This window comes from Malaclemys terrapin, chromosome 3 (genome assembly GCF_027887155.1).
Source record: "Malaclemys terrapin pileata isolate rMalTer1 chromosome 3, rMalTer1.hap1, whole genome shotgun sequence".
NCBI lineage: Eukaryota > Metazoa > Chordata > Testudines > Emydidae > Malaclemys > Malaclemys terrapin.
In genome coordinates this window covers 25,768,797-25,793,517 of record NC_071507.1, presented here as the reverse complement: position 1 = coordinate 25,793,517, position 24,721 = coordinate 25,768,797, and the positions used below count along the sequence as shown (strand labels likewise).

The 24,721-nt window shown below is 44.5% G+C and overlaps 1 protein-coding gene across 9 annotated transcripts in view; it reads right to left on the bottom strand.

Moving 5' to 3' along the window:
• The window catches only part of CCDC88A (coiled-coil domain containing 88A), a 364,297-nt gene that overhangs the window by 47,780 nt on the left and 291,796 nt on the right, over window positions 1-24,721 (bottom strand). For 8 of the 9 annotated variants that reach the window (XM_054023155.1, XM_054023156.1, XM_054023161.1 and 5 more), the window contains 5 exons: window positions 19,557-19,834; window positions 19,177-19,320; window positions 16,403-16,589; window positions 1,042-1,187; window positions 34-126 (listed from right to left, as the gene is read on the bottom strand). In XM_054023155.1, the coding sequence (XP_053879130.1) occupies window positions 34-126; window positions 1,042-1,187; window positions 16,403-16,589; window positions 19,177-19,320; window positions 19,557-19,834 (848 nt within the window). The remainder of the gene's footprint in view (window positions 1-33; window positions 127-1,041; window positions 1,188-16,402; window positions 16,590-19,176; window positions 19,321-19,556; window positions 19,835-24,721) is intronic. The other variant, XM_054023158.1, reaches the window with a different exon arrangement.

Sequence of the window (24,721 nt, the reverse complement as noted above, 5' to 3'; positions counted from 1 at the left end):
TACTCATTTTCATAAAATATATTCAAGCAGTACCTTCTGGGGGGGGATGGCTCATAAAATTTATACTGATCCATAATCTTCTCCTCTAATTTCTCCTTTTGTCGTCTCAATTCATTTAACTTGTCACTGTAAACAGAAATTAATCAAAATTGCTATTTTAGCAGCTATGTATATATGTTTATATAATATTACATGTTTCTTTGCATTTTTAGGTATCTGAGAGCAGACTTTTTCACCTAAGAATAAGTGGGAGCCGCATAAAAATTGCCAAGAAACAGAGGTCTCTAAGTAATAAAGAGGAAGAAAGAGAAATACAGAAAATAGGAGGTAAAGATATATCTAAATGAAGACATTTTAAAGACTTTCATGGGCCATTTACGGTCTTTAATATGATGTAATGCTGTACTTTATGAACACAGCATGCACATATAGGATACAATAAAGTAGTATTTAAAAACACTTTCTTTTTACTGCTAAAAGAAACAAAAGTTCTCTACTAGAAAAAGCAACAGAATTTTCAAAGAATTCTGGGATGCTTGAAGTGGAAGAAGAAGAACAGGAGTACTTGTGGCACCTTAAAGACTAACAAATTTATTAGAGCATAAGCTTTCGTGGACTACAGCCCACTTCTTCGGATGCATAGTGGGCTGTAGTCCACGAAAGCTTATGCTCTAATAAATTTGTTAGTCTCTAAGGTGCCACAAGTACTCCTGTTCTTCTTTTTGCGGATACAGACTAACACGGCTGCTACTCTGAAACCTGAAGTGGAAGGAGGAATAATTTTTTTTTCATTAGATCCACATACCATAAAAAACATGTATTTTTAATTATTTAGTTTTAAAAATCAACATTTCTGGTTGTGATTATCAGCAATTAATATATAATGCAATCACTTTAGTTATGTTTGAAGAAAAAATACAAGAGAATAGGGTATGAGAGTATTATGTAATGTATCAGCCAGTAGACGGTGTTTTTTTACATTTGTAAGCTTGCCATTGTCACATATCTGAACAGCGGTTTCATAATTTTTGGTATACCTACATGTACTGTCTTTGTTCAACGTGGAAAAGATCCTTGCTTTCCATATTCTGCTCCAGTAATGTTCTATTCTGTAGCATTAATGTCTGAATTTGATCAAGTAGATGTCTGTTTTCTTCCTCCAGATTTCCTTTAAGCTGGCTAAGCAACTGTTAAAAATGTACAAAACAGGACTTAATATAAAACTGAGCACACTGCCTGATTTACAGGCTTATCTAGAAGATATAAGCAGGACACACAAAGGCTTCAGTAAATCAGGCAAAAGACATAGCAATATCAAATAAATGGACTCAGAAATGTTTCTTTTAACATTTTAATATTTTGTTAATTGGCTGGATTCACTTTAACTAGCAGAGCAATCAATTGTAATAGAAAAATATCTTATTAATATAGGAGTTAAACTATTTTTGACCTAAACTCTTGACAGTGAATACCAGGACATACATTACAAAAATAAAAATAAACAAATTTCCTTTGTTTTTGAGATGAGTTTTAAGAGTATTGTTAAGTTGTTGCAGCCGAACACTGTGGCCCTGAAATAGCTTATTGCCAAGCAGACACTAAGGGTATGTCGACACTAAGGGTATGTCTACACTACGGGATTAATCCGAATTTATATAATTCGAATTTTGGAAACAGATTGTATAAAGTCGAATGTATGCGGCCACACTAAGCACATTAATTCGGCAGTGTGCGTCCATGTACCGGGGCTAGCGTCGATTTCCGGAGCGTTGCACTGTGGGTAGCTATCCCATAGTTCCCGCAGTCTCCGCCGCCCATTGGAATTCTGGGTTGAGATCCCAGTGCCTGATGGGGCAAAAAACATTGTCGCAGGTGGTTCTGGGTACAGCCTCACCCCTCCCTCCATGAAAGCAACAGCAGACAACCATTTCGTGCCTTTTTTCCTGGGTGAACACTGCAGACTCCATACCACGGCAAGCACGGAGCCCGCTCAGCTCAAGACAGCAGTCATGAACATTGTAAACACCTCGCGCGTTCTTATGCTGAGCCAGGACCAGAAAAACGAGACGAGGAGGCGGCAGCGACAAGCATGATGAGGACATGGACATGGACACAGAATTCTCTCAAACCGCGGGCCTCGGTGCTTTGGAGATCATGTTGTTAATGGGGCAGGTTCTATTCGTGGAACTCCGATTCTGGGCCCGGGAAACAAGCACAGACTGATGGGACCGCATAGTGTTGCAGGTGTGGGACGATTCCCAGTGGCTGCGAAACTTTTGCATGCGTAAGGGCACTTTCATGGAACTTTGTGACTTGCTGTCCCCTGCCCTGAAACGCCAGAATACCAAGATGAGAGCAGCCCTCACAGTTGAGAAGCGAGTGGCGATAGCCCTGTGGAAGCTTGCAACGCCAGACAGCTACTGGTCAGTCGGGACTCAATTTGGAGTGGGCAAATCTACAGTGGGGGCTGCTGTGATGCAAGTAGCCAAAGCAATCACTGAGGTGCTGCTACGAAAGGTAGTGACTCTGGGAAATGTGCAGGTCATAGTAGATGGCTTTGCTACAATGGGATTCCCTAACTGTGGTGGGGCGATAGATGGAACCCATATCCCTATCTTGGCACTGGACCACCAGGGTACCCAGTACATAAACCGAAAGGGATGCTTTTCAATGGTGCTGCAAGCACTTGTGGATCACAAGGGACGTTTCACCAACATCAACGTGGGCTGGCCAGGAAGGGTTCATGATGCTCGCATCTTCAGGAACACTACTCTGTTTAAACGGCTGCAGCAAGGGACTTACTTCCCGGACCAATGAATGGCTATGAAGGTGGTGTCGGAGAGAAGGCTTTGGATTCTTCGACCATGGGATGGTGTTCCAAAAAGGTGGAGTGCTAGGCGGAGATGAGCTCCACCTAACGAAGAGAGGGAAGAGCATCTTCGCCAGCAGGCTGGCTAACCTAGTGAGGAGGGCTTTAAACTAGGTTCACCGGGGGAAGGAGACCAAAGCCCTGAGGTAAGTGGGGAAATGGGATCCTGGGAGGAAGCACAAGCAGGAGAGCACAAGAGGGGAGGACTCCTGTCTCATGCTGAGAAAGAGGGACGATCGATGAGTTATCTTAAGTGCCTATACACAAATGCAGGAAGCCTGGGAAACAAGCAGGGAGAACTGGAAGTCCTGGCACAGTCAGGGAATTATGATGTGATTGGAATAACAGAGACTTGGTGGGATAACTCACATGACTGGAGTACTGTCATGGATGGATATAAACTATTCAGGAAGGACAGGCAGGGCAGAAAAGGTGGGGGAGTTGCGTTGTATGTAAGAGGGGAGTATGACTGCTCAGAGCTCTGGTATGAAACTGCAGAAAAACCTGAGAGTCTCTGGATAAAGTTGAAAAGTGTGAGCAACAAGGGTGATGTCGTGGTTGGAGTCTGCTATAGACCACCAGACCAGGTGGATGAGGCTTTCTTCTGGCAACTAGCAGAAGTTGCTAGATCGCAGGCCCTGGTTCTCATGGGAGACTTTAATCACCCTGATATCTGCTGGGAGAGCAATACAGCGGTGCACAGACAATCCAGGAAGTTTTTGGAAAGTGTAGGGAACAATTTCCTGGTGCAAGAGCTGGAGGAACCAACTAGGGGCAGAGGTTTTCTTGACCTGCTGCTCATAAACAGGGAAGAATTAGTAGGGGAAGCAAAAGTGGATGGGAACCTGGAAGGCAGTGACCATGAGATAGTTGAGTTCAGGATCCTGACACAAGGAAGAAAGGAGAGCAGCAGAATATGGACCCTGGACTTCAGAAAAGCAGACTTTGACTCCCTCAGGGAACAGATGGGCAGGATCCCCTGGGAGAATAACATGAAGGGCAAAGGGGTCCAGGAGAGCTGGCTGTATTTTAAAGAATCCTTATTGCGGTTGCAGGAACAAACCATCCCAATGTGTAGAAAGAATAGTAAATATGGCAGGCGATCAGCTTGACTAAACAGTGAAATCCTTGCTGATCTTAAACGCAAAAAAAAACCTTACAAGAAGTGGAAGATTGGACAAATGACCAGGGAGGAGTATAAAACTATTGCTCAGGCATGCAGGAGTGAAATCAGGAAGGCCAAATCACACTTGGAGTTGCAGCTAGCAAGAGATGTTAAGAGTAACAAGAAGGGTTTCTTCAGGTATGTTAGCAACAAGAAGAAAGTCAAGGAAAGTGTGGGCCCCTTACTGAATGAGGGAGGCAACCTAGTGACCGAGGATGTGGAAAAAGCTAATGTACTCAATGCTTTTTTTGCCTCTGTCTTCACGAACAAGGTCAGCTCCCAGACTGCTGCACTGGGCAGCACAATATGGGGAGAAGGTGACCAGCCCTCTGTGGAGAAAGAAGTGGTTCGTGACTATTTAGAAAAACTGTACGTGCACAAGTCCATGGGGCCGGATGCGCTGCATCTGAGGGTGCTAAAGGAGTTGGCGGATGAGATTGCAGAGCCATTAGCCATTATTTTCGAAAACTCATGGCGATCGGGGGAGGTCCCAGATGACTGGAAAAAGGCTAATGTAGTTCCCATCTTTAAAAAAGGGAAAAAGGAGGATCCAGGGAACTACAGGCCAGTCAGCCTCACCTCAGTCCCTGGAAAAATCATGGAGCAGGTCCTCAAGGAATCAATTATGAAACACTTAGAGGAGAGGAAAGTGATCAGGAACAGTCAGCATGGATTCACCAAGGGGAAGTCGTGCCTGACTAACCTAATTGCCTTCTATGATGAGATAACTGGCTCTGTGGATGAGGGGAAAGCAGTGGATGTGTTATTCCTTGACTTTAGCAAAGCTTTTGATACGGTCTCCCACAGTATTCTTGCCGCCAAGTTAAAGAAGTATGGGCTGGATGAATGGACTGTAAGGTGGATAGAAAGCTGGCTAGATTGTCGGGCTCAACGGGTAGTGATCAATGGCTCCATGTCTAGTGTCCAGCCGGTTTCAAGCGGAGTGCCCCAAGGGTCGGTCCTGGGGCCGGTTTTGTTTAATATCTTTATTAATGATCTGGAGGATGGTGTGGACTGCACTCTCAGCAAGTTTGCAGATGACATTAAACTAGGAGGCGTGGTAGATACACTAGAGGGTAGGGATCGGATACAGAGGGACCTAGACAAATTAGAGGATTGGGCCAAAATAAAACCTGATGAGGTTCAACAAGGACAAGTGCAGAGTCCTGCACGTAGGACGGAAGAATCCCATGCACTTCTACAAACTAGGGACCAAATGGCTAGGTAGCAGTTCTGCAGAAAAGGACCTAGGGGTCACAGTGGACGAGAAGCTGGATATGAGTCAACAGTGTGCTCTTGTTGCCAAGAAGGCTAACGGCATTTTGGGCTGTATAAGTAGTGGCATTGCCAGCAGATCGAGGAACATGATCATTCCCCTTTATTCGACATTGGTGAGGCCTCATCTGGAATACTGTGTCCAGTTTTGGGCCCCACACTACAAGAAGGATGTGGAAAAATTGGAAAGAGTCCAGCGGAGGGCAACAAAAATGATTATGGGTCTGGAGCACATGACTTATGAGGAGAGGCTGAGGGAACTGGGATTGTTTAGTCTCCAGAAGAGAAGAATGAGGGGGGATTTGATAGCAGCCTTCAACTACCTGAAGGGGGGTTCCAAAGAGGATGGAGCTCTGCTGTTCTCAGTGGTGGCAGATGGTCTCAAGTTGCAGTGGGGGAGGTCCAGGTTAGATATTAGGAAACACTATTTCACTAGGAGGGTGGTGAAGCACTGGAATGCACTACCTAGGGAGGTGGTAGAGTCTCCTTCCTTGGAGGTTTTTAAGGCCCGGCTTGACAAAGCCCTGGCTGGGATGATTTAGTTGGGAATTGGTCCTTCTTTGAGCAGGGGGTTGGACTAGATGACCTCTTGAGGTCCTTTCCAACCCTGATATTCTATGATTCTATGACCAGAAAATAACCGTTGGGGATGTTGAAATGCCAATAGTTATTCTTGGGGACCCAGCCTACCCCTTAATGCCATGGCTCATGAAGCCATACACAGGCAGCCTGGACAGGAGTCAGGAGCTGTTCAACTACAGGCTCAGCAAGTGCAGAATGGTGGTAGAATGTGCATTTGGCCGTTTAAAAGGTCGCTGGCGATTGTTACTGACTCGCTCAGACCTCAGCCAAACCAATATCCCCATTGTTATTTCTGCTTTCTGTGTGCTCCACAATCTCTGTGAAAGTAAGGGGGAGACCTTTATGGCCTGGGTGGTGATTATGCGCAGCCAGACACCAGGGTGATTAGAAGAGCACACCAGGAAGCGCTGTGCATCAGAGAAGCTTTGAAAACCAGTTTCATGACTGGCCAGGCTACAGTGTGAAATTTTTGTTTGTTTCTTCTTCATGAAAACCCGCCCCCTTTATTGACTCATTCTCTGTAAGGAACCCACCCTCCCCCCTTCCCCCAGTTTGCTTTCAAAGGAAATAAAGTCACTATCGTTTAAAAATCATTTATTCTTTATTAATTGATTATGAAAAGAGGGAGAGAGCCCGGGTGGGGTTTGGGAGGAGGATCGGCGGGAAGGAAAAGGCCACTAAAAAAAGGTTAAAAAAATGATAGCCTTTTGCTTGAGCTGTCCACTGGGGTGGAATGGGAGGGTGTACGGAGCTTCCCCCCCTCCCCCGCGTTCTTACACGTCTGGGTGAGGAGGCTATGGAACATGGTGAGGGAGGTTATACAGGGGCTGTAGTGGCACTTTGTTATCCTGCTGCCGTTCCTGAAGCTCCACCAGACGCCGGAGCATGTCTGTTTGCTCACGCAGCAGCCCCAGCATTGCATCCTGCCTCTCTGATCTTCCTGCCGCCACCTCTCATCTCGAGCATCTCTCCTCTCCTCACATTGGTCCCTCCTGTCCTCACGTTGGTCCCTCCTGTCCTCACTTTCACTGGCTTCTTTCCTATACTTTGAAACCGTGTCCTTCCACTCATTCAGACGAGCTCTTTCACTGCGGGTGGATTCCATGAGTTCTGTGAACATCTTGTCTCGCGTCTTCTTTTTCCGATGCCTTATCTGAGATAGCCTTCGGGATGGAGGAGGGAGGCTTGAAGAATTTGCAGCTGCTGGAGGGAGGGAAAAAAGGAGAGAATTTTTTAAAAAGATACATTTTGCAGAACAATGTTTATACTCTTTCACGGTGACCAACACTATTCACATTACATAGCACATGTGATTTCTGTGCAAGGTCGTATTTTGCCTCTTAATATTGAGTGCCTGTGGCTTTGCTGCTAGAGATCGCAGACGCAGGTCCGGCAACAGAATTCGGCTTGCATGCAGCCATGGTAAGCCATTGTCTTTCGGCTTCTGTGCCCTCCTTTTCCACAAGCAAAGCCCGTTGAGTGCTGCGGTTTTCCTGTTAACCTTCAGCAGCAGAAAACAAACTTACCCACCCCCCATCCAATTCTCTGGATGATCGCTTTATCCCTCCCCCCACCGCATGGCTGGTATCAAGGAAGATCCCTGCAGGAACCAAACTAACACCCCCCCACCCCGCCATGAGTTCTCTGGGATGATCGCTTTACCCCTCCCCCAAACGCGTGGCTGGTATCAGGGAAGATCCCTGCTAGCCAAACGCGAAAAGCTCTGGGCCAATTCCGCCCTTCCCCCCCCCCCCCCGTGCTTGGCTAACTGCAGGGAAGGATTTCTTTTCAGCCACAGGCAAACAGCCCAGTAGGAACGGTCACCTCTGTCCCCTTAATTAAATTCCCGTATTTCAACCAGGTAACCATGAGTGATATCACTCTCCTGAGGATTACACAGCGAGATAAAGAACGGATGTTGCTAAAATGCCAGCAAACACCGGGACCATACGCTGCCAGGCTTTGTCATGCAATGATACCAGATTACTTGCTGCTAGCATGGCGTGGTCAAGTGTCCTACCACGGAGGACGGAATAAGGCTGCACTGCCCAGAAACCTTGTGCAAGGCTTTTGGAGCACCTCCAGGAGAGCTTTATGGAGATTTCCCTGGAGAATTTCCGCTCCGTCCCCAGACATGTTAACAGACTTTTCCAGTAGCTGTACTGGCCGCGAATGCATCCCAAGTCCTCAGGGCAAAGTAATCATTAAAAAACGCTTGTTTTAAAAGCAAGTTTTATATTTTAAAAGGTAAACTCACCTGAAGTCCCTTCCATGGGGTCGTGGTCTTGGATACTGGCTTGGGAGGGTTGGGAGGGTATTTCAGTCAGACTGAGAAAAAGATCCTGGCTGTTGGGGAGAAAGGAGTGCCGGGTGCTCTCCGCAAGCTCATCCTCCTCCTCCTCCTCTTCCCCATCCACAGAATCCTCAGGTGTAGCTGATGAGATTATCCCCGCCTCGGAATCCACGGTCAGAGGTGGGGTAGTGGTGGCGGCCCCCCCTAGAACTGCATGCAGCTCGGCGTAGAAGCAGCATGTCTGCAGCTCTGACCCGGAGTGACCATTTGCCTCCTTTGTTTTTTGATAGGCTTGTCTGAGCTCCTTGACTTTCACGTGGCACTGATCTGAGTCCCTATTGTGGCCTCTCTCCATCATGCCCTTGAAGATTTTTTCAAAAGTTTTGGCATTTCGTTTTTTCGAAGTTCTGCTAGCACTGAATCCTCTCCCCATATAATGATCAGATCCAGTACCTCCCGTACAGTCCATGCTGGTGCTCTTTTTCGATTATCGGCCTGCATGGTTACCTGTGCTGATGAGCTATCTGTGGTCACCTGTGCTCTCCACGCTGGGCAAACAGGAAATAAAATTCAAATGTTCACGGGGCTTTTCCTGTCTACCTGGCCAGTGCATCTGAGTTCAGATTGCTGTCCAGAGCGGTCACAATGGTGCACTGTGGGATAGCTCCCGGAGGCCAATACCATCGAATTGCGGCCACACTAACCCTAATTCGAAATGACAATATCAATTTTGGCGCTACTCGTCGGGGGTGGAGTACAGAAATCAATTTTAAGAGCCCTTTATTTCGAAATAAATGCCTTTGTTGTGTGGACGGGTGCAGGGTTAATTCGATTTAACGCTGCTAAATCCGAATTAAAGTCATAGTGTAGACCAGGCCTAAGAGAAGCTGAAGAAGCTTTAAAGTTCCTTCAGTGGATAGTTTCAATTATCCTTTCTGAAGGATCTTTTTGGGGGAAAAAACCCACTCACAGCAGGAAATGGCGTCTTTTCCAGGGATGCCACTGCTGCATTAACTATAGAGAAGATGAAGAAGAAATCTCTGGGTTGTACTATAATGCAGAATTTCTGGACTTGCTGAGTAAGCCTTTCCTATTGTTGGGTGTTTCCCATTCTTCCCTAATGATGTCCTTGAATGAGGAATTTCAGGGAGACAACTTGATTTTGGATAGAAGATTTAGCTTGCTTGTCTTCTTTCTCTGGTAGCCACTTCTTTCCTCCTCATAACGTCAAACATATCTATGGGCTTGTCTACATTACTGGCTTCGAGGGGCAATGATCAATCCAGCAGGGGTCGATTTATCACGTCTAGTCTCGACATGATAAATTGACCGCCGAGCGCTCTCCCGTCGACTCAAGTACTCCACCAGGGCAAGAGGCGCAGGCAGAGTCGATGGGGGAGCGTCAGCTGTTGACTGACCACAGTGAAGACACTGCGGTAAGTAGATTTAAGTACGTCGACTTCAGCTATGTTATTCACATAGCTGACATTGCATAACTTAGATCGATTCCCCCCCCCCCCCCCCCAGTATAGACCAGGCCTAAGACCAAGAACCTTTCCAAATTCTCTAGTTAGGGATTATGCTATGAAGCTGAGTTCCCCTACTATGGAGATAGGCTGAAACTCATGGCTTTTTTGTCTTTTACTTTATTTTTGCTTTTAGAAGATGGATTTTCATCATCAGAGGATCTGTTCCTTTTCTTACAGACCTGTCTCCCCACACCTCCCCTGTGACTTAAGGTTCATGGGGCTATGGGGGAAATGGAGCAGATGGGGGAAGAAGGCAGCTTGTTGCCCCCCTACTCATTATCCTCCAATATGTAATTAAAGAGGTAATGTTAAGAGTGCAAATCCTCCTTTTGTTAAGGAGATTCAGATAAGCAAGCCAGATTCCTTGCCTAGTGATTCAATTGCCTACTTATGCAGGGAGCTTCTTTTTTTTTTTTAATGGATTGGGCTGGAGGTTGGGGAATTTTTGGATTCAGCATTGAAGAATCTCTGTTTGGTGAGGAGGGTCCAGTGTGCTCAATCCATGGTATTGAAGACGACTGACCTTGCTTTGCTGAGGTTTCTTTGGAGGAATCTTGGCCTGTGCATAGGGAGTGAAAGGCCCCAATACGGCCATCTAGACTTTTGTGCCCCCTTCTCCTGGTAAGAAAGGGTCCACAGATTTTGAACAGCTATGGCATAGCTCTTCTGTAGCTTCTGAGAGCACCAGGAAACAAAGCCTCAGGAAATTTTGTGGCACCTTAGAGACTAACAAATTTATTAGAGCATAAGCTTTCGTGGGCTACAACCCACTTCTTCGGATGCATATTGAGTGAAACATATATTAAAGAGATACATATACACACATACAGAGAGCATGAACAGGTGGGAGTTGTCTTACCAACTTTGAGAGGCCAATATATGCATCCGAAGAAGTGGGCTGTAGCCCACGAAAGCTTATGCTCTAATAAATTTGTTAGTCTCTAAGGGGCCACAAGTACTCCTGTTCTTTTTGCGGATACAGACTAACACGGATGCTACTCTGAAATCAGGAAATTTTGATTCCCAAGACACTAGGATAGGCTAGGAAAAGATTTTGCTTACTGATGTCTCTAAATAAGCTTTAAAAGCCAGGATGGTAAAAACACTGAACTGCCACTCTATTTATACTACACACACAGAGAATCTAGCTGCATGCCTAGAAGGGGACAGGACCCATCTTCAGAGCCCATGGATAAGTCTGGATGGCCTCTGATATTTGCAGGAAAAGAAAGACAAACCCAAATATCTTGGACTGAAAGAGAAGTCATAATCCAGGAAAACGTTATTCGAAAAGTTTTTTATAATCTTAAAATGTGTACTACAGTTTAATTGTTCTAACATATCACCTATATTTAGTCAGGAAAATTGTCTAGCACCTTGCAATGTTGACACAGCCAAAAAAGTTCACGTAGCTACATTTACAAGTTTGCAGTACCAACATTTACAGTGACTCTCAGAAACCTGCAGTTTTTAGTGTTCTGATCTCCTGGTGATTTCTTAATTTCTATTAAGCATTAAATTGAATTACTATCTATTTATTTCTTTATACATCTCATGCTCACTATCACCAATAAACTCTTTAAAATAATTCCAGAATACCTGCTAAGATGAAGTGGAATTTTGTCTCCATGGATATAATGTAATGATACTGAGGAGGAACTATTCATAGATTCATAGATTATAGGACTGGAAGGGACCTTGAGAGGTCATCGAGTCCAGTCCCCTGCCCGCATGGCAGGACCAAATACTGTCTAGACCATCCCTGATAGACATTTATCTAACCTACTCTTAAATATCTCCAGAGACGGAGATTCCACAACCTCCCTAGGCAATTTGTTCCAGTGTTTAACCACCCTGACAGTTAGGAACTTTTTCCTAATGTCCAACCTAGACCTCCCTTGCTGCAGTTTAAACCCATTGTTTCTGGTTCTATCCTTAGAGGCTAAGGTGAACAAGTTCTCTCCCTCCTCCTTATGACACCCTATTAGATACCTGAAAACTGCTATCATGTCCCCTCTCAGTCTTCTCTTTTCCAAACTAAACAAACCCAGTTCTTTCAGCCTTCCTTCATAGGTCATGTTCTCAAGACCTTTCATCATTCTTGTTGCTCTTCTTTGGACCCTTTCCAATTTCTCCACATCTTTTTTAAAATGCGGCGCCCAGAACTGGACACAATACTCCAGCTGAGGCCTAACCAGAGCAGAGTAGAGCGGAAGAATGACTTCTCGTGTCTTGCTCACAACACACCTGTTAATGCATCCCAGAATCATGTTTGCTTTTTTTGCAACAGCATCACACTGTTGACTCATATTTAGCTTGTGGTCCACTATAACCCCTAGATCCCTTTCTGCCGTACTCCTTCCTAGACAGTCTTTTCCCATTCTGTATGTGTGAAATTGATTTTTCCTTCCTAAGTGGAGCACTTTGCATTTGTCTTTGTTAAACTTCATCCAATGATAGTTTATTTCTGTCCAGTCACATTTTGCTTTTAGTAATAAAAAGCTAAACTGTGGCCTATCCTGTGTGCCAGTACACCGGAGTAACCATGTGTTGTAATATTTGGGCCTCCAAATTTACCTTAATTATGATGAGCTCAACTGTGAGAAACGAGTTAAAGTTTATAAAATATCACAATAACCTGTAACTAGAAATGTTGATGGGAAAAGGTAAAAAGGGAGACAGAAAGACTAAATTAGTCCAAACAAAAAAGGCCTACTTTCAAGCCTGGGTTAAAATCATGCCTAGTAAACTAGAGAAATGTGGAACCAGAAATCAATGGACCAAAACTGATGTGCCAAAGATTAGCTTAATTGATGAACAAAATAAGAAGGGGATGGGGTTATTCCACTCATCACTCCCTTTTGAGGTTTTTAAAAAGAAAAGACTTGGGGGGAAAAATTAGCAGAAGATAACTGCTGGCTGGGAGATGAGTGGACAAGAAAGGAGCATCATGGTTGCCACCCTACTGTCTCCTGGGACCCCAGGATCCAGTGTGTCATTGTTGGGCCTTTGTCATCCTAAACCCAAGTGATGTCCTGACCAGAGTGGATCAGAGAGAGAGAGATCCAGATGACATTGCCATCTCCACCTTTACTGGCTCCGGCTAAATCCCAATCACCACCTGGGATGTGACACTGTCTTATCCCCTGTATCCCCCAGTATGTCCTTTTTCTCCTCCACTTTATTTCTTCTCTTTCCTATCCCTCACCTTTTGCCTTCTGTCTAATAACAACCCGTTTTATCTGGCCACAACACTGATGTAATCCTGTGACAAGAGAGGCAACTAAAAGCAATGCCTTAAACCAGGGGTGGGCAAACTATGGCCTGCGGGCCACATCCGGCCTGTCAGACCATTTAATCCAGCCCTCAGCTCTAGCCGGGGATTGGGGTTGGGGGTTTGCCCCGCTCTGTGCGGCTCCCAGGAAGCAGCCGGCATGACCCCCCTCCAGCTCCTACGTAGAATGCGGAGGCGTGGCCAGGTGTCTTTGCATGCTGCCCTGTCCACATGTGCTGCCCTCGCAGTTCCCATTGGCCATGGTTCCCGGCCAATGGGAGCTGCAGGGGTTGCGCCTGCAGATGGGGTGGCACGCAGAGCCACCTGGCCGTGCCTCGGAGCCGGAGGGTGGACATGCTTCCGGGAGCTGCTTGCAGTAAGCACTGCCTGGAGCCTGCACCCCTGAGACGCCCACCCTCCGTGCCCCAATCCCCTGCCACAGCCCTGATCTCGCTCCCACCCTCTGAATCCCTCAATCCCAGCCCAGAGCCCCCTCTTGTAACCCCAAGCCCTCATCCCCAGCCCCACCCCAGAGCCTGCACCCCCAGCCAGAGCCCTCACCACCCACAGTGCCCCAAACAGCCTGCCCCATCCCTGATCCCACTCCCGCCTTCCAAACCCCTCTGTACCAGTCTGGAGCCCACTCCTACACCCCAAACGCCTCATCCCCAGCCTCGCCCCAGAACCTGCACCCCCAGGCGGAGCCCTCACAGCCCTCCCCCATACCACAACCCCCTGCCCCAGCCCTGATCCCCCTCCCTCCCTCCAAACCCCTCGGTCCCAGCCTGGAACCCCCTCCTGCACCCCAAACCCCTCATCCCCAGCCCCCCCACCCGCACCCCAACCCGGAGCCCCCTCCCACACCCTGAACTCCTCATTTCTGACCCCAACCCCAGCCGGAACCCTCACCCCCGCTTTCACCCCTACCCCCCAATTTCGTGAGCATTCATGGCCCGCCATACAATTTCCACACCCCAATGTGTGACCCTCAGTCCAAAAAGTTTGCCCACCCGTGCCCTAAACAGCCCTATGCTGGTACAAGTTTGCCAGGTCTCGGAGTGGCTATTAAGACCAAATGCCATGCCTGTATTTTCCAGCAGTGAGGTTACAAGTGACTCAACATGAAAGACAGAAGTTTCATTTTCTCTAGTTGCTGTTCTTTTCTCTCCCTTTTTGTGTGTTTGTCTCATTTTGTTTTCTCGGGTTCAGAATTTTACAACAGCAACAGGTTCAGAATTTTACAAAAGCAACAATGACAGCTCCTCCAGTCCAGCTCAACTAATTTTCATTCTTTTCTCCACAAAAAAAAACAGGGATTATTATTAAGGCTGTCAAGCAATTAAAAAAATTAACTGCAATGTTAAACAATAATAAAATACCATTTACACCTCTACCCCGATATAACGCAACCCGATATAACACGAATTCGGAAATAACGCAGTAAAGCAGTGCTCCGGGGGGGCGGGGCTGCCTACTCCGGTGGATCAAAGCAAGTTCGATATAATGCGGCTTCACCTATAATGCGGTAAGATTTTTTGGCTCCCAAGGACAGTGTTATATCGAGGTAGAGGTGTATTTACATATTTTTGGATATTTTCTACATTTTCAAATATGTTGATTTCAATTACAACACAGATTACAAAGTGTACATACAGTGCTCACTTTATATTTATTTTTGATTACAAATATTTGCACTGTAAAAAACAAAAGAAATGGTATTTTTCAATTAACCTAACACAAGTACTGTGCTGCAATCTCTTTATTATGAAAGATAAACTTGCAGGTGTAGAATTATGTGCAGAAAAAACCTGCATGAAGTACAAAAAAATAACTGGATTCAAAATAAAACAATGTCAAACTTTAGAGTCTACAAGTCCACTCAGTCCTAATTCTTGTTCAGCCAATTGTGCAGACAAACAAATCTGTTTACATTTGCAGGAGATAATGCTGACTGATTCTTATTTACAATGTCATGTGAAAGTGAGAACAGGCGTTCACATGGCACTGTTGTAGCCAGCATCGCAAGATAATTACATGCCAGATGTGCTAAAGATTCATATGTACCTTCATGCTTCAAGCACCATTCCAGAGGACATGCATCCATGCTGGTGATGGGTTCTGCTCAATAACAATACAAAGCAGTGCGGACCAATGCATGTTCATTTTCATCATCTGAATCAGATGCCACCAGCAGAAGGTTGATTTTCTTTTATTGTGGTTTGGGTTCTGTAGTTTCCGCATCGGAGTGTTGCTCTTTTAAGACTTCTGAAAGCATGCTCTACACCTTGTCCCTCTCAAATTTTGGAAGGCACTTCAGATTCTTAAACTTTGGGTCGAGTGATATAGCTATCTTCAGAAATCTCACATTAGTATCTTTGTGTTTTGTCAAATCTGTAGAGAAACTGTTCTTAAAATGTGCTGGGTCATCATCTGAGACTGCGATAACATGAAATATATGGCAGAATGCGGGTAAAACAGAGCAGAAGACATACAATTCTCCCCCAAGGAGTTCAGTCACAAATTTAATTAAGGCATTATTTTTTTAAAGAGTGTCATCATCATGGAAGCATGTCCTCTGGAATGATGGCCAAAGCATGAAGGGGCATATGAATGTTTAGCATATCTGGCACATAAATACCTTGCAATGCCGGCTACAAAAGTGCCATGTGAACGCCTGTTCTCACTTTCTGGTAATATTGTAAATAAGAAGTGGGCAGCATTATCCCCCATAAATGTAAACAAACTTGTTTGTCTTAGCGATTGGCTGAACAAGAAGTAGGACTGAGTGGACCTGTAGGCTCTAAAGTTTCACATTTTTTTGTTTTTAAGTGCAGTTATGTAACAAAAAAAATTCTACATTTGTAAGTTGCACTTTCACAATAAAGAGATTGTAGTACAGTACTTGTCTGAGGTGAATTGAAAAATACTATTTCTTTTGTTTATCATTTTTTACAGTGCAAATATTTGTAATAAAAATAATATAAAGTGAGCACTGTACACTTTGTATTCTGTGTTGTAATTGAAATCAATATATTTGAAAATGTAGAAAAATATCCAAAAATATTTAATAAATTTCAATTTGTACTCTGTGGTTTAAGGAGTCAGGTCAGGCTATACCTGATACCTCATCAAACCCACTGCCTTGTGGGTGGCCTGGGAGGATATAAGGCTAAGGGAGCAACCCCTGACAGAAAAACTCCACTGCCTTGTGGGTGAATTAGGGAGTATGTAAGGCTATGATAATAAATTCAGACAGAAAATCTGGAGTGGAGCCCTAAAGGTGATCAGGTACTAATATTTTACCTACAAAAGCAGATACATTAATAAAAAGTCTAGCACATTGCATAATATTATCTGCATTTACAATGCTATAGTAATTGAAGGATTAACAGAAGAGATTAAAAAATTAACTTACCTCACACTGATTATTCAGTTTTGTAGATGTAATATCCAATTGTTGGTACTGTTCTTTCAGTTTAGAAAATTCAGCTTCTAATCGTGTTTGTTCTAGTTTAGAATTGTTCAATAAGCTTTTCAAATTCTTATGGTCAGTTTGAAGAACTTCATTCTCTCTCAAAAGTTGATTGTATGTATGATTTAGCCTGTAATTAAAAAATGTCATATAAGAATATTATAGATAAAAATATACATATTTTAATCAGAATTTTGTTTCAAGCATGAAACTTCCACCCCATCAGGAAGTGGAGGAAGCGCCTGTGACCCTCGAAAAGATGACTTTTCCCAGTGCCGAGGTGGCCACTGAACGGGGTCTCGCCGGTGCCGGTAGTGGGGCCAAGGTGCCTACTGACACCACTGCCCTTGCCAGGGTGCCCCTTGCCAGTGCCCCACCTGGGGACCTAGTGGAGCCGCTTGATCGTGCGGGACGGCGCGGCCCGGGGATGGGCAGCTGGGTGCCGAAGCTGAAGTCGCTGAAGAGTGCACGGTGCCATACGAGCAACGGGAGCATCCACGGCCGTGTCAGTGCTGGCCTCGAGATTTAGATCTCGACCAAGAAGACCTATACCCGTCAAAGATACTGCTTCCAGATTTCCCCCGGCGACCATGGCTATGACGCGAATGACACCTGTCGGAGCAAACACTCGAATCTGAGCGTCGGTGCCGATGGTGTTGAGACCTGCTCCTGTAACACCGATAGGAAGAGGAGCATCGACGCATCTTGTCTCGGTGCCTGCAACCCCTCCGAGTAGTGGAGGACCCTCGGGACTCCCTCTCAGGCGAATCGGCCAACGGAGTGGAAGTCTGACGCGGGCTACGAGATGGCCTTGCAGAACGGGTAGGCACCTCATCCTCGGAGCGGGGGCTATGCTGGACCGGGGAGGGTTGATGAGTTCCCAGCAGTGGCTTCCCTCAGGAGCGAGGGCCCGTCTCAGGCAGCACACCCGGCACCGGAAGGGCGAGGATGTCACGCGCTGCCTATGCTGCCTCAGGCGTCGACGGTATTCTCACCGCAGGAGAGGCACGCGCGGATGGGACCGGACTACTCTGCTCAGCGCGAGGCGGAGGTCTGGATCCCGAGGGGAATCGTGGGCTGCCCAACTTGGGTGCGGTCTTATCCCTGTCCTTCTCTTGGCGCCGCTGAGTCTTCCCTTGCTTCTTAGCAAGGGGAGCGGTGCCAACTGGTTGATGGGGCGTTGCTCTGCATCGACGATGCGCCCGGCACCAAGCCGGGTGCCGGGGCCAATGCCGACTCCATTAGTAGGGCCTGGAGATGGATATCCCTTTCACGTTTCGTTCTTGGTTTGAACGATCTGCAAATTTTACAACGCTCACTTACGTGAGTCTCGCCTAGACAGCGAAGACACTGAGTGTGTGGGTCGCTTCTGGGCATAGAACTGCGACAGGAATCGCACGACTTGAAGCCTGGGGCACGGAGCATGCCCCGAGCCAGGCAACTAACTAGAGAATCAGACTACTAAGAAGAGTTATACTACTAAGGCTAGAAGCACTACAGCAGAGCTGGAGCACGAAGTTCCGACTACCTTCACTGGCGGCAAGAAGGAACTGAGGGTGGGGGGAGTGTGCAGCTCCCCTTATAGCACGATATAGAGGCGCCACTCCAGGGGTCGCAGTGGTGCTGCCCCACTACGGGTACTGCTAAGGGAAAAACTTCCGGCACCGGTGCACATGGCGAGCACCACACCTATTGTGGAATACACAGGAGCAATCACCCGAAGAAGAACCATAGTTAGGATCCAATTCTGGTCTCAAGTAAAGGACAATAAAAGCAAAGCAGAGATTTACAGTAGTACACTAGATCCTGTTTAACTGTGGAACCAGACCAAAAAAAGAAGGAAACTGGCTGCACGGGAGAGCGAGACATTCCATTATTTGGAGTAGAAGCCATGTGTAGTAGGTGGGATCCTTCACTCTTTAGAGGAGTCTGACCGAAGCCCAAAGAAGGTTCAAGAGTGATGAGAAAATGAGGCAGGGAAACATGTATGTATTTTTACTGTTTTGGACAGATCTGTAAATTTCTTGTACTAGCTAAAGTAAAGAACAATTGTTTAGGAACCCTATAAAGTCTGTGTGTCTATTTGCTTTTAACTATCACATGTCCTCAAAGAGGTGAGCACCTATAAAGTTGTAGCTCTGGAAAGAGTGTGCTTAAGTTACTGGGGAGGCTGAGTGGATCAGTACTGGTCCAGGAAGCCTATGACAACTGGGTAGTGGGGCCTCGTTTCCATGAAGAGATAAAAGTCAGTCTGTGCACAGGAAGCGTAGTCCAAAAACCTACTCAGATCAAGGGAAATTTCAGGGTACACACACCCAGTTTGTACAGCTCAAAACACAGCAGCCCGATGTGCATCCAGCTAGGGGGAGCTCTACCAGGGTTGTACAACAACTACGTTTTGCAAGTTGGGGAGGAAATCATTAAAAATCCTCTCATTTCACAGGGTTAGACTGTGACTTGGACTACATGCCCGTGCAGCGGAGACATACCATATGCAATAATATACTGTATATACAAAGGCATATCCTATATGCAATGATACAAAATATTACACATGAGCAAATTAACTTAGTTATGGTTACTGTGGGAAATGCAAGTATGAATTTCTTGACTTTTATTATCGAGTTTAAAACCTCAGCCTTAATACCGTACAAATGTTGGCTTTTTCATTTAATAATATATTTAAATCTAAATCAAATATCAGATTTTTTCTTTACCTATCATTTTCATCACAAAGTTTTTTGTATTCTGCTGCTACAGTTTCGTGTTTTTTGCTTTGCTGCAACATTTTCTCTTGTTCTACTTTAAGCACTTTTTCCAACTCCTCTAATTGTACTTTTTGTTTCAGCAACTGATTGTACCTGTAAACAAGATTAATATAAAAACTTTGGTTATATCCTCTAGAACTAATAAAAATAGCTAAGGATGTAATTTCAATTTTGAACAAGGAGAAATTTATTCAAGGAGTTAAGATCTAAATGACATATTAAAGAAACATTCATTTTATTCAATCTAATTTATACAACAATGTTCTTGTATTATGAAATGCAGGTTTTTAATTTTACTCACAAGATCCATCTTACATATTAATAATTACCTATCTTCTAAGTCCTTATGTTCCACCTCAAGATTTTTGTGTGCAGACTTGAGGCTTCCATGTTTGGCAATTAGAGATTCATATTCAGAAGCTTGACGTTCATGAAGATGTTCCAGTTTTTCATGATCTTTGACGAGTGAATCATACAATGACTTCAGATCCTCTCGTTCCTTGAGTATAGATTCATTTTCATTTTCCAAGGCAGACTGTTGGATCAGCAGTTGTGCATTCTGATTCATAAGAGATGTACTTTGAGAATTAAGGGTAGAATTTTCAACCTGTAGTTGTAAACAGTGTTATCAGAAATAAAGGAAAGTCCATTTAATTTAGTATTATCAACAATGAAAGTGGGGACTAGCATACTATTATAGTTATTAAGGTAACAAAGGACTTTCAGGTCCTTTAATCTACTCTAACTCACCCTAGTGAAGGACTGGCCTCAAAATTATTTTTTTTTTTTAATTTAATATACTTATAAATACTTCAGTGACTTCAACAACTTCATTAGCCAAGTTATCCTATTATCTAACGCACCTTAATGGTAATAATTTTTCCTGATACTTAATTTAAATGGTATATTTTAGTTTCAGTCGGTACATCCTTATATCTTATACCTTATATCCTTATACCTTACCTTATATGACGGTAAGTCATTATGGCCACAATTCAGGAAAGCATTTAAGCATATGGCTAAGTTCATTTCTATTCAGGAAAGCATTTAACCATGTGCTTAACTCCACGCCTCCTCTTAAATGCTTTCCTGAAGAGAGATTCTTTCCTATTTTGAAGCAGTGAGGTTGACAGGTGTATTAAAAGTGTTTTGGATACCAATGTTTATCGCTATCTGATCACTAGAAATCCTTTGAACAGGTGAGCCAGAACTGTGACTATTACTTGAAGAAGGAAATTTTCAGGTAGGCATGCATGTTTTTTTCTATTCTTTATTGTATTTCAGAGATCCATTACAATGGGATTTCTATCAACAGAGTCCATCTAGAATGGCGAAATGGAAATAATGTTAAATCAATAGCACCTAAGTGAAACTGTGTTCATTCTCTTTTACTGAGGAACTACACCGCAGAGCGCCCTTCTACCAAAAATAATGGCAGCTGATGAATGGATGCCCAATTTATAAAATTTGGAGACAGGGTACACTGATAAACAAGTGGCTGCCTTGAAGATCTTCCCATGGAAGTATACAATTTTTCTACCCATAAAGTCACCATTGCATCATTGCCCTTAAGGCATGGGCCCTGAGATTTGACAGAGATGTAAGACTCTTTATTTTGTATGCCTCTGAAATACTCAGTTTAATCCCTGGACTTCGTAAGGGGTCTAGTACACTTAGTATATATCCTGAAGTAATGGCAAACATCAAGTGTGAATTAGAACTTCTCCCATGGGTGGGAAGGCTTGCGGTAGAAGCATAGAAGGACTATTTCTTGATATGTATTGAAGATGGAAATTAATTTGAGGAAGAACCAACCTAGCATCCAAAGGCCCGCTCTGTCCAAAAGAATCACACAGTACTGAGATCCTTTTGAGAGGACTTCTGTGTGGTGGATGTATCAGCCACTCATGTCTTAAATGGAATTTAACAATTCCTTCCTAGGTTCCAAAGGGTGCAGTTAGTACAGCAAGGGCTAGATTGTGACAGTGTGAAGAATGTATCAGAAAGGCTTTCCAATAGATGCATCTGATGTCCAATATATACAGACATTTTTCTTCTTTCAAATATAGAATACTTGCTAATATGGATATTTGGCCTTAAAGCGTGATGGCTTTGAAGCCCATATTGAGGCTTTCTTGGAGAAATTCTAAGATATGTTTAACTTCTGCTGATGCAGGGACACAACTTGACATCTGCGGCAGTACCTGACTCTTAGGCAAGTTTTGGAGTATGTCTTATTTGTTGCCTGTGTTTCCTAGATACTTTCCTTCAAAATCCAAGCAGCTAGGGTCTGTCTGTCCGGATCTGGATACAGGATTGGTCTCAGAGACAATAACTTGTCTGCAGAGTAAGTATATTAGTGGTATACATGCTAGATTGAATAGGTCAGAGAACCATCATGTACTCCTCCACCTATAAGGGGCTATCAATATTACCATTGTTCCCCACCTCCCCTTTTTCTGTATAGTCCTTGGGATTAGCAGGATGGAAAATTTCGTACCCAATAATTTTCATTCTACTAGCAGCATCCCCACAATTCTGATATGTATGGGCTATTCCCCTCCTGTGTGCATTTTCTGGAGGTCATTTAAAGCTGCAGAAGTCTGTGCTAGCCACACCCCCTTCGCCTGCTTGCTGCCAGATGATTCATTCCAAGCTGTGAAAAAAACCCTTAGACAATTATTAGTAACAATAATTTCAGTGCCAATCAATTAACTATGTACATTAGGCCACTAGATAAGAAGCAACTATCCAAATAAAATGCTAACCTGTAGCGGTGAAGCCATACAGGTTGGGTAGAACTGTGGGAGATGCTGCTAGCAGAAAGGAAATTATCAGATTAGAAATTTTCCATTCTGAAGCCCAGCATCTCCCACAATTCTGATTCATATGGGAAGTAATGAGCACTGAACAGGAGAAGGGAGAAATACAAAGTGAACATAAAAAATAGGAAAGCTATGCTTTTTTGAACTGCTCAAATGGCAAGGTTATGTCTGGACCACCACCTGCAGCACCTTCTTGTCCAAGGAGTGCTCCGTAGAGACAGAAAGTCCACCTTATACTGTTTGATAGAAGTGTTGGCCAATGGCCATGTGGCTGCCCTAGAGATATCTGTGGTGGAGCACATGCTTTTTGGGCCCATGAGGTTGCAATGGGTCTTGTAAATGTGCCTTGATTCCTTCTGGAAAAGGTGGACCAGATGGCTTGTATGCCTCAACGATGTACGTCTAATCCATCTAGTAAGAGATAGTTTGGATACTCTAAGCCCTAAACAGCTCAGGATTAAAGGAAATGAACAGGAAGCCCAATCTCCTTGTGGATTCTGTAAACCCGATATAAGTCTTTAGTGCTCTCAGTCTGCCTTTTGGTTCAGTTCTCCTTTGATGTGTATTGTCTTTAGAGAACGGAGAGTTTTGTCTGCCCATTCCACAGTCTCTCCATTACTTCTGCATGTAGCGCTACACTGCTTGTTCCCCCTTGATTGTTTATGTATGCAGCTGTGGTTGTGTTGTCTGGTTGGACCAAAACGTTCTTGCCCTCTAGGTAGCTCTGGAATCTCAGTAGAGCTAATTTAACAGCTGTGAGCTTCAAGAGATTGATACTGTGGCTCCTTTCCCCAGAACACCAGATTCCCTGTGTCATTATGGGTCCCAGAAGTGCTCCCCATCCCTCAGAAAAGTGTCTGTTGTGAGACTCTGCAAGCCGGGAAGGCATATGGGAAGACCCCTACAGACATTCTCTCTGGCCAGCCATCATCTTAGGAGAGCTAGTACCTGACTGGGAACCAGTATCTGGTCTTGCATTCGCTCCAGGCAATGGTCCCATTCTCTCAGAAGAAAGACCTGGAGACCTGATATGTGACTTCACTTATGGGGAGACCCATATGTGCGAGACAAAAAGGCCCCGTGGCTAGACACCCTGAACTATGGTTGGCCTCAAGCATTTGTTCATGGATATCAGATCCTGGATCTTCTGGAATCTGTCTAGCAGTGGGCAGATCTTCGTCACTGAAATGTCTGTCTCCACTCCCAGTGAATGATGTTTGTTGAAGGAATCAGGGAGCTTTTCTTGGTGTTATTGCAAAGTCAGGCACTTGGAAGCAATCCAAAGTCTATTGTGTGCTGCAGCCTGTGGGCTGTGCCTTGCTGCGACCACAATCCTAAGACTGTAGGTGCAGAATGGATCAAAAGGAAGTGTCTTTGTTATGCTTAGAATTTTGTTGGTTTGGAGGAAAATGAATTTAAGTTTCCTTGGAAGCTTCTGCTCCAGATTTTTTCTCCTTGCCAGGGTATCAGGGTCCTTTCTTGGATATCCTGTATTGGTAGCAACCTGGATTGCTGTAGGCTTTGACAGTCAGGGCTGAGGCCTCTCTGCAGTGTCAGTTACTAATTTCTCTAATGTTTCTCCCACTAACTCTTCACCTGTAAGTTTGGATGCACAAGATATCAGTTTAGGATGAACAATGACTATTCATGGATGTAACATGACATCCTTGTAGACACCAAGTTAGAATCCATTGCTCATCACAAATCACATCAAGGGCTTTACCAAGACAGGACCCAAGACATCTCATTTGAAGCAAGGATCATACCCCTAGAAGATGAACCACTTGTTTACAAAAAAGTAGGTTTTCCTACTAAAGACATGAAAAGCTTTTGGTTTGAACAGCTATAGATGAGGCTTTGAAATAGCTGAGTAGTGTATCATCACTCTTATGGTCTATGGGGTGTTAGAACAAAGTCCCCTTCTGAAGGTGTGACTATCTTTCACTGGTAGAACTCTGGCTGCACCAACCTTAGGCTCCAAAACTTGTGAAATGTCTTTGTTTTATAGATAGATTAGCTAGACTAAATAGATATAAACATTTTAGTTTAACATTTGGTTTAATCAGGTGACCTTATTTGGATGTAATTATGCCCTCAAAGGAGGCATCAATGGGAAAACGTATCGTAATTATGTTTGGAAAGAAAAATGTGTTATTAATATTTATACATTCCTTACTGCCCACTCACTGACATCCTGTCTTAAAAAAGCTATGTAAATTGTTGGTGTGGGGTTTGTTTGTTTGTTTGTTTGGTAGGTGTGGTACTTCTTCCACGGATGTTTACGATGGGGAGAGGGTAGTTTACTATTCATCTTGGTTTGGGGATCCAGACAACAGAGGAGGGATACTGGTACACATACTTCAAATGTGCAAATAGCTTCTTAACTGTCCTCAGGAGCCTGAAAGGTGCTCTGCCTGCTCCCCTTGGCTGGTGAGCACCCAAGTAAGTGCTGTACAAGGAACTTAGAACCATTTGGAGCTTTACTCAGGATTGAACATGGGAAAGGATTTCTCACTTACCCCTCTGTAATCCCACAAAGGTACAGCTTCATGGGGAGTGGATTTCTCAAGAGTCTCTGTTCTGGTCACAGACTGCCAGAAGTACTCTAGGCTTTAATGTGGAGCCAGCCTGTGGAGCAGCGGAGCGATAGAGAGACAGACCCTCAGCTG